This window comes from Spinacia oleracea, chromosome 1 (assembly GCF_020520425.1).
Source record: "Spinacia oleracea cultivar Varoflay chromosome 1, BTI_SOV_V1, whole genome shotgun sequence".
In the NCBI taxonomy this organism is placed as follows: Eukaryota; Viridiplantae; Streptophyta; class Magnoliopsida; order Caryophyllales; family Amaranthaceae; genus Spinacia; species Spinacia oleracea.
This window is the reverse complement of record NC_079487.1, coordinates 72,661,265-72,671,555: the sequence shown is the minus strand read 5'-3', so window position 1 is coordinate 72,671,555 and position 10,291 is coordinate 72,661,265. Positions and strand designations below refer to the sequence as shown.

The following is a 10,291-nucleotide window of genomic DNA, read 5'->3' as shown; positions in this document are numbered from 1 at the left end:
GGTAGTTATGTATAATCTTTACATTTCCGCACTCTATTTTCTATTGTGATGCTTTGCTCTATTTGTTATTGCTTTCATCAACTAACATGCTAAATCAACAATCTATAAAGTTCTAATCATACTTAACAAAGATAATTTTTGGACAACCGGATTAGGCTCCCTAAATTGGACTTAAAGCAAAGTGATCACACACAACGTAGCAATTTCAATGTTGAAAGAATAAATGACCACCGACTTAAACTTAGTGCCATAATTAGGGTTATGCACGTAAATGTTGTCTGTTTGAACCAACTTGTCAAATCGTCCAAAATACGTGTCTCATTCCCTTACCCAAGTCTTAATACGGTTTAAAGTATTAATCTTATCCCGAGTCATTTTGGTCTTTCCAAACCGGATCCTTAAACTCGTTTTGTGGCGACTCCGTCGGAACCCGATATTCGATAACAATAGGAGTAGTTCTAGTGTATTTCCGCATTAGGTTTCCGGTTTTCTAAATGTTCAAATCAATTATAATCACCAAGTTCAACCTTATAATTCGACTCCCCTTTATGGGGTGGGATTGCCAAAATCAAGTCGAATCCAAATGTTGGGCTTCTTGATTAGATTGACCAAATTTGAGCTCTTGGCATGTCCTAAATGGGATATGTCAAGGTCCCAAAACTTGCATTTACAAAATTCAAAAAATACGAGTATCCAAAATACGAAAGAAACAACTCAAAACACATTAAAAAAAATAACCTACAATATGACGACTCCATTGGGAAGTCCTAAATTTGCATTCGAGCACGAACATCATTCGAGCAAACTGCCACTGTCCTGCTGAAGCGCCTGGCGCAGGTTCAGCAGTGCCTGGCACACCCACTGGCAATTGTAGGTCCTAAACGGAAAAAATTCTAGAAGATGAGTCTCCATTGTTTAGCTTAACTCGGTTTTTCAGCTATGTCAAATAAACAATCCGGGTCCATCTAAACCAAAGAACACCACACTTTCCTCGAGCGAACTCCAAAAGGGCGACTTCTTGGTGAAATCCTCGACTTGAAACCAAAACTCATCCCTTTTCTAAGGTTTAATTGTGAGAATTATACAAGCTGGTTTTAGCTCACTTGATGTGGTAATATCTACCTACAAGATATGTTGCCTTCAAATAAATAAAAGCTACATGAAATGTTGCCAAAGATAGAAAATATTAGAAATGGAATATAAAACAGCATTTATATTTGTGCTGGGAAGCAAATCAAATAGAAATCAGATATGAGAGGAGAATCAGCAACTGAATTACTCTATATTAGCAACTGAATCAGCAACTGAATCACTTACCCGCCTGCTACAAATATTTACGTTACTTGTTCAGAATATCTACTACAGAAGCAAGGTTACAAGAGACACCCCCTAATCAAATTTGTAGGTAAAAGTATAGAGTAGAGTCACTGCTCCCAATCCTTTAGTTTCCGGCTTCCTTTAGGTTTTGCAATTGGTCTGTTCATGCCAGCCATTTTTAGGTTGTATTTTGCTCGTAGAGGATCATTGAACGTCCACCTGCATAGCGTGCAAAGTTGATATTAGCAGAATGCCAACATATATGTTATCACAGAGTACAGTACTATTCCTTTTTCTTTTTAAGTAACTATACAAATACACGCAAGGGAAAGCAAAAGAGAAACTATTTCACGAAATATCAAACAAGGCAAAACCAACATTAGGAAAAACAAGAATAATTAATTAACACCACATTAACCACATCATAATAATATCTGACCCATGGCAAGAAATAATAGAAATTCAAAATGCAGAAACTGTCTTTGTTTCCCCAGCTGATGAGCGAAGTGTATGAAGTATTAAAATAATACACACTGCATGCAAAATTGCAGGGGCATGAAACCAAGTTCTAAATTGGGGAGGGGAGAGGAGGGGGGGTCGTTTGTGCCTATAAACAATAAAGGATCTTCCAACAACAAAAACTTGACATAGTACCATGAAGCATAGAAGTTAATGTTTTTGCGCAGCAGATTTAGCGGGGTATGCACATGCTTCCCCGAGATTTGGATAAACAAATTGAAGTTGCTAAAATGCGAGAAAGGCGTATAGCTTGCTGGTAGTAGTATCCTGCATAGTGCTACAACTGGTTCTAATGGGTTCTGAGTTCGAATATCACTGGTGTCAATGCATTCCTTTCTTTATTTTTCCTTTTTATCACAACACATAGTATTGATACTGTACATTGTTACCTTACCTATTTTTTACCCGAGATAACATATGATGTAATTTTATTTCTTTAAAATATCATTTTAGTAATTTGCTCTCTTTCCATAACCAAGTCATCTAAGGTACGGAGTAATGATTGAGAATCAATATTTGATTTCAAATTCTTCATTTCAGTTCTTGAAATTGAAATTCTAACATTCAATTCCAAATATGGTATTCGGGAAATTTTAGGAATGAATTTCAAATTTACCATGTTGTTTGAAAATATTTTGGAATTTCAATTTATTATTTCACAAAAAAGTAATCAAATCAAACACATTTCAAGATAGTTTTGAATCTGACAAATAAATAAATACTATGAACTCAAAACATCAGCTTTCAATCAAATTTCAGGAAATTGTACCCTGAATCTAGAATCCTCCAAGAAAAAAAGTCAGTAACAAAGCCCTTACATCTGAATTCTCATTCTCTCTTCTGCAAACACTCATGAAATAATGACTTACTTTTGATATACCTCTGGCCTTCTATCTCTTGAATTCTACATTTCTCTCTCCTTCAACTCCAATTAGTGGAGGAAAACCAACTTGGTGTCTGCCGTTGCTTCCCGTGAGTAGACGAACAATGGTTGCTGATTTAAGAAGGATGGCGGAACATTGGTTCCCTAGTTTGGTGGCGGCAGTGGTGGAGGAGTAGACAAGGGTGAAGGAGAGAGGAAGAGCTAGAATTGTGAGAGGCAAAGGCTCCGGGTAAAAGTTCACTGTTTAAAAAGAAGGTTGAACAGCTAGCTCTTTGAGTAATTTCAAATGTCAGGTTAAAACATTTGTACTTTTTACAATTACCTTAGGTTTTGAGCCAATTCCATGATTTCAAATGCTTCTCTGCACAAATAATGGATCTGGTTTCCGAACATAGCATAACTTCATTGGTTTCTTTCACTATTATCTTGCATTTTATGCTTTGTTTTTCCTTTTGACTTAAAAGTTAATATGTTTTCTGATTTCTTTAATTCTAATTGTTTGACCACCTTTTAAATGTGTTCATCAAACTAGAAATTTTGAAACCTAGTTTTCAAGGTTACTATATCGAGGTAATTATTTATGTTTGTTTTATTTTTCAAAATTTGTACTCGTAATTTAAAGGAAAAAAAAATGAAATTTCATTTCAATTGTACATAGTTTCATTTTACATACCCTATACTAGAATTCTACGTGAGCTACTTTAAAAGACGATCACTAATAGCAACAGAAACGGCACGTACAGTAAAAAAAAATCTCACATCTCCGTAGTTGAAATCATACAAAGTATCTAAAATGGTAAACCACAACACAAATTTCAAATCCTATTCTATTATGGCCTGTTTGGATAGAGGAATTTCATTTCAAATGATGGAATTGGGCCAAATCAGCTGTTTGGGAATGTAAGGTATTTGGAATAATTGGATTTGCCCCAAATCCAAGCCTCTTAGAAAATATATCCAACCCATGGAATTTCAAATCCTTTCTCAAATGAAGTCATTTCAAATCCCACATTACTCTCTCACGCTCTTCTCCTCTCTCACGCTCCAACTTCTCCTACATCGCCATTAAAACTCGTTCCAGCTTCTTCTCTCACTCTCTCTTCCACGAATCAAACCGAGTTGTACTTCTCTCACCCTATCTTCCTTGAATGGATTTTTTTAGGGTATGGTTTTTCCCAAAATTAAATTTTTTAGGTTTCGATTTTTGCCCCAAAATCTGAATTTTCTGGTACTAAGATAAGGTTTTGGGAGGTTTGATTGTACACCTCGCGCTTAAAAATTCTGATTTCCCCCAAATTTTGAGATTTTAGAGTTTGATGTGTGCGGAAACATCTCCATTGATGAACTCTTCGACGTAGTGAAGGAAATCAGATCGGAAACGTCACCGGAATAAGTAGATCAGATGATGAAAGAGATGTATTCCGATCATGATGACGTCATCGGCCTCGAGGATTTCGCCGGTTTATGTACCGCCGACTCGGATCTTGTTTGTCGCCGCCGGTTCGCAGCTTGCTTGCCTCTGTCGTATGTCGACTCCATGACGAGATTGAAGGCAATAAGTTTCAAAAAGTTAGGGTGTAGTGTTTCCCCAAATTCTAATGTTGTTAATTAATAATTTAATTTTGATTTTATGTTCTTTATTAATTAATCAAATCATTCAACCAAATAAAATATTTAATTGTTGTTGAATTATCACACTTTCATGACAGTATTACTAAAATACTAGTTTATATGCCAAGAATTTGTATCCTGTTAAATTCTAGAGGTTGAAGTTCCTTTTTTCCCAAATATAAAAGTGGAATTGAAATATTGGATTTGAAATTCTAGTATTTGTCAAACAATGAATTTGGAATTGAACTTTAACATTTCAATTCCCACATTTGAAATGAAGGAATTGAAATGAAATTCAAGTTTCCAAACACTACCATAATGTTTTTGTTTCCACTTGCGTCCCATACCATAGCATTAATTTATCTAAAATTCTCAGAAATTCAAATAGCCCTTGTATAAACTAGACACAATTCCAAGTCCGCTAAAATTCAGTCTAGTTTTTAATAAATAATAGTGGTTTGATGTGTAAGTACTGAGATAACCCCCCCACAGACCTTAAGAGTATCATTTAAATGTAATTCTCTTAGGTACCATATGGGGCAAACCTAGAGGGGTATCGTGTAAAGTGTTCTGCTCAATTTACTATGACACACTTCTATCAAAATCACAACTAAAAGGCTTGGTTCAAAATCATGGCTCCCTCTCTCCTCTATGGCTATATTCTTTCCACCTTAAAAAACGTTATCTCAAATGTGTTCCGACAAGCGCTACCCGGGTTTAATTTAAACTTATAATGAGTCCAAAACTCCAGATAAGTGCTAATGAGTTAACAAAAGTTCCAATAAGATGTAGTAATGATTTCATATAAGTTCTAATAAGTTGACAAAAGTTCTCTAGAAATGTTGTGAACTCAGGTAAAAAAACACAGCCTGTCTGGAATAAGAACTACAAAACTACAGCAAAACAAAAACAGAGATAATTATATGAGGTTGTTCTGAGAAGAAGATAAAGAAGGTAGGATCTTATCACCAAGTACCTGGACAAAAAAAATTGCACCGGTTATCAGGTCTAATTCAGACCCGCATATATAAAGTATAACCAGGGGCTGATCTTTTGTAAACTATATGTCTGGGAAGAGAAATTTCGAAGTATTCGCAGGAAGCTTTAGATCCACTTTAGCTTAAAATTACTTCTAGCTACATGAGAGATCTATGAAAATCTTGATAATTAAAAAGACAAAACGGAGCGGATTCCATCAATATAGTTCTAGAAATTCCTCGGTTTTAATTTCCTTTTTGTAGTTACCATGAAGCCAAAAATCTCCAAAAAGAAGGATTTTAAAGCCTTCAGACAAAATCAGTGTTGAACTCCTTAACACACTTTACACAAACTCTAAAAGTACAATCTTACTGCCTTAACTGGTTTGACCTATTACGGTTGTATCAAACCAGCTGACAACTTTGGCACAAGGCCCACGCACATTTGAACACCAAATTGTCTACAAATAAGTTTCTTAAGATTCACAGGCCTTCACTCTCCAGAAATACGGTGTAGAAAATCTTGAAACTAGACCTGACAAATATCACACCAAAAATCCCATAATTGAGGTAAGCGAAATACATGACAGTGCCAGGAATACACAACACTATAATATGTGCCCTGATCTGGATTTTTGAGTTCTCACGAATCAATGATTCAATGTATTACAATCCTTGATTTTCCTTGCATACAAAACCCTTCAACTCTATACTAGTTCAACTAATAGCCCTAAGCAAGCTACTCCAGAAACCCCACGGCTGTTGTAATCCAAAAATTAGCTGAAGTGCCAGAAAGTTCCAGCAAGGATGAAGGGACCAAAGTGATAAGTCAGGGTAGTAGGTCATATACGTGCTTAATCTAGTGGACTAAATTACCAGAAGAACAAGATTCTCTGTGACCTTCTGAAAAAAGATGTTCTTGCCTTCACACGTCAGTTATCAATCTTTGAGTAAGCTAACTCTCGCATAAGGACAAAACACGTTTGACACACACATAAAACAAACTCCAAAAAGAATGACCATTCAAATGTAGAATTTTCGTAAAGGCTTCATTAAGGATCGTTGTCTCCAAATATCCTTAGACAAACTCTATGTCAAACTCATTAGTACACTTCACGCAAGCTCTAAAAGTACAATCTGCCTATCTGAATCGGTTAAACCTGTTAAGGCTGTATCAAACCACCTGACAACTTTTGGCACAATGCTCATACACATTTAAGCCCTGGATTGTACACAAATAAGTAACTTGTGATCCACTCCAGGGCAACATAAGCACATAAGGTGTATGTCAAAGAAGTGCCAGCACCTCAGCAGGTTAACGGCTGCATTAGAAGTCTGAAAAGACTAATTCTGAAACATGGGAGCAATATCGGTTATTTAAACCACTTAACCCGCACCAGGCCACCAGTCAGAACAAATAAATATCATGCAGGAATAAAAACTACCATACTGGGGCCGCTATAAGTGTATCCCTCCCTTAATCACTGCCTTCGATACCATAGATACAGTTGTGAGTAATCTTAAAAACTGCACCTAGAAATTTCACAATAAAGTTCCATATTCACAACCACAAATAACATGATGGAGCCAAAAGTACCTGACACTTAAAAGATGAGCCCTGATCTAGGCTTCTGAGTTCTCAATTTACATTGTGCTATAAGCCTAGACTTATCTAGGCTTCTGAGTTCTCAATTTACATTGTGCTTTTCTGAGTTCTCAATTTACATTGTGCTATAAGCCTAGACTTGCCTAATATACAAAACCATGCAAGGACATAATACTTCAACTTATAGCCCTAGGCACATGACTCCAACAAATATCTCAAGGCTGGTCTAAAATGCCAAAAACGTCCAGCAAGGATGAAAAGGATCCAAAGTGATATATTGGTCAGTCAGCCATATAGGTGACTCAATCTAGAGAACGCAAATCATCAAATACAACCCACTCAACAGCAGAACAAGATTCTCTCAGAATGTATATGTTCTTGCCTTCACATGTCAGTTGCCACAGTCTTTGAGTAAGCTTACTCTCGAGTAAGGATTCAACACATTTGCCACTTTCTTAACTCAAACTGAAATTCCCAAACAAGGGTCTTTACCCTCAAACCTCTAGAACATAGCCTCAACCTCCTATGAACTATCCAAAGAACATTTGTTTTATCCGAGAACATGCTTCTCCAGACATTCCAATAATCAGACCTTGTAAACCCCTATCCCAACACCAAAGAAAACAATAAACTGATTGAACCAATTATCTCCCTAAGACAAATCAAAAGTTCAAAAACAATATCAGTCACACAAGTAATATAAACAAGAATTATATCACCAACGCAAGTAAAATAAATAAGAATCAGGCAATAGCAATCAATCCAACAAACGAGTGATAACCCCAAATTGAGGGAGGGGAAGAGAAAAGACAACATACGGATTGTTCCAATCAGTTGTATCCTCGTTAACAAGGTGAGTCCATTTGGTCCTGCCACTCCTTCCAAAGTGCTTAACCTGCATAACCTTAGGCAAAATGGTCTTATCAAGCTTATCATCCCCAGTGGGTGCCGAAAAATCGCGGTGGAATATTTCATCACCCCCAGCAGTGCCAGCCCTATCATCAGCATCCTCCTGAAAGAAAGCACCCTTATGATAATATTTCTGCATAAACCTCCATTTTTGCTTAGCAGGTGGCCCATTCTTTGGGTTCTTCCTCTCCCACTCTCTCCTTTCATCCTCAGTCATATTCCTAACCCTCTCAATCTCCTCTTTTTCCTTCACCATTGCCTCTCTATCCTCCCTGTCTCTCTTAATCCTTGCTATCTCCCTTGCTTTCCAGCTCTCGTACTCCTCCGCTTCATTCGCCTCATCATCAGTGTCAATATCAGCAATATCAGCTTCGGCTTCTAGATTCTTCTGAATCACCTCATACTCTCTAATCTTCTCCACCACTATCTGTTTCGTCTCTGCCTTTCGCTCCTCCAACCTCCTCTTTACCGCCTCCTCCAACGCTATCTCCTCCGCCTCCACTCTCTCCCTCTCCGCAATTGTCTCTCTCTCCTGTTTTGGCACGAAAACTGGTTTCACCAACTTCAACTGATTCATCTCTTCCTCCTCGGAATCCGTCTCGTACTCCGATTCTTCCTCTTCTTCGTCCTCCGCCTCTTCATCCTCCTCCTCAATCGGAGCCAGTTGCTTCTCCTCTTCTTGCCTCCTCTGCAAATTTCTCTCTCTTATCTTTCTCCTCCTCTCCTCCACCGCATCATCATCCTCCTCTTCAGCAGCCGCTTCTTCCGCGCGACTCTCCTCTTCCTCCGTAGACACAATCTCGGCTTGCCGAATTCTACGATGATCAGCGCGCACCTCCTCCCTATTCTCAGCTCGATTCTCCGCCAGCCTCCGTAGACGGGGATCATCGCCACGTGTAAATGAAGAATCCTCATTCGCCGGAAAAGCACGTTCTAGGGTTTGACGGCGAGACGAGGTGCGAAGATCGGCCTCTTCCTCGGCTTCGTCGGCCCATTCTGGAGCTTTTCCAGGCCAGTATCGCTTGACTTTGGTTTGGCCGATTTTACCTCGGAGCTTCTCTCTAATGGCGATAATGGTGTCGCTGACACCGGCTGTAACCGACATGGCTGGTGGTTGGCGATCTGCGAAAAAGATAGGGTTTTAGTTTTGATGGTGAAAGAGACGGGAAAATAGGAAAGGCGGCAAAACTAGGATTAGAAAATGGGCTATGTGGTTAGTAACATGGAATAAGATTGAGCATAAATGGTTATCTATACTATATACTAGATTTTAGCCCGTGCGATGCACGGTTTCTATTAATTTGTTACGTTAAAATAAAACTCCTATATATATCAACTGTTATATTTATATATTAGATTAGATTAGATTGGGTTTTTTTTTTTTTGGATTGAATTTCATTTTAGATTTATTTTTTAATTATTATAGTGTTTGATTTTGGATGAAATTGTATATAAGAAATATTAATAATTAACTAATAAAAATATCTACGTGGCATTCGACTTTTTAATTCAAAAATAATTTTGAAGTCTTATTTTTCATTGGCCGAAACCATTAGATTTGCTACGTTGCGCCCTAATATTGGATTAATGTTTGATTTTGGATTGAAATTTATTTTTGATTAGTGTTTGTTTTGGGATGAATTTTATTTTAGATTTATTTTTTAATTATTAGAGCGTTTGATTTTGGATGAAATTGTATATATTAGTAATTAATTAATTAATTTAAATATCTATGTGGCACTCGATTTTTTTAATTCAAAAATAAAATAGAAATCTTATTTTTCATTGGCCGAAACCATTAGTAATCCTATGTGGCGCTCTAATATTTCAGAAAATAATCCATTAGTAATCCTATGTGGCGCTCTAATATATATATATATATATATATATATATATATATATATATATATATATATATATATATATATATATATATATACGGATTTTATTAAATTTTTAAGTTAAAATAAAACTCCTATATATACTAACTGCTATATTTTATATATTATAGTAGATTAGTTTTTTATTTTGGATTAAATTTCATTTTGGATTTATTTTTTAATTATTAGAGTGTTTGACTTCAGATGAAGTTGTATATGTGTAATATTAGTAAATAATTATAAAAATATATACCTGGCACCGAATTATTTATCTACGTGGCACTCGACTTTTTTTATTCAAAAATAATTTTGAAATCTTATTTTTCATTGGCCGAAACCATTAGATTTTCTACGTGGTGCTCTAATATTGGATTAGTGTTTGATTTTGGATTGAATTTGTTTTAGATTAGTGTTTAATTTTGGATGGGTTTTATTTTTTAGATTAGTGCTTTATTTTGGATGAATTTTATTTTAGATTTATTTTTTAATTATTAGAGTGTTTGATTTTGTATGGAGTTGTATATATTAATAATTAATTAATTAAAATATCTACGTGTCATCTAATTAATTATCTACATGTCACTCGATT

The 10,291-nt window shown here is 36.2% G+C and overlaps 1 protein-coding gene across 1 annotated transcript; it reads right to left on the bottom strand.

Moving 5' to 3' along the window:
* Positions 1-1,186: 1,186 nt before the first annotated feature.
* LOC110774829 (uncharacterized) lies at positions 1,187-9,044 on the bottom strand. The gene is made up of 2 exons (XM_021979417.2): positions 7,732-9,044; positions 1,187-1,536 (listed from the first exon to the last, which is right to left on the bottom strand). The coding sequence occupies exons 1-2, from the start codon at positions 8,925-8,927 to the stop codon at positions 1,425-1,427; spliced, it is 1,308 nt and encodes a 435-aa protein (XP_021835109.1). The 5' UTR covers positions 8,928-9,044; the 3' UTR covers positions 1,187-1,424.
* Between the last annotated feature and the right edge of the window lie 1,247 nt (positions 9,045-10,291).

What these genes read in the sequence shown, in the direction of transcription:
- LOC110774829 (XM_021979417.2), bottom strand. Translation starts at nt 8,927, where the DNA reads ATGTCGGTTACAGCCGGTGTCAGCGACACCATTATCGCCATTAGAGAG. An exon ending in ACAACTGATTGGAACAATCC is followed by an intron (nt 1,537 to 7,731) that starts GTATGTTGTCTT and finishes CACGCTATGCAG; the next exon opens with GTGGACGTTCAATGATCCTC.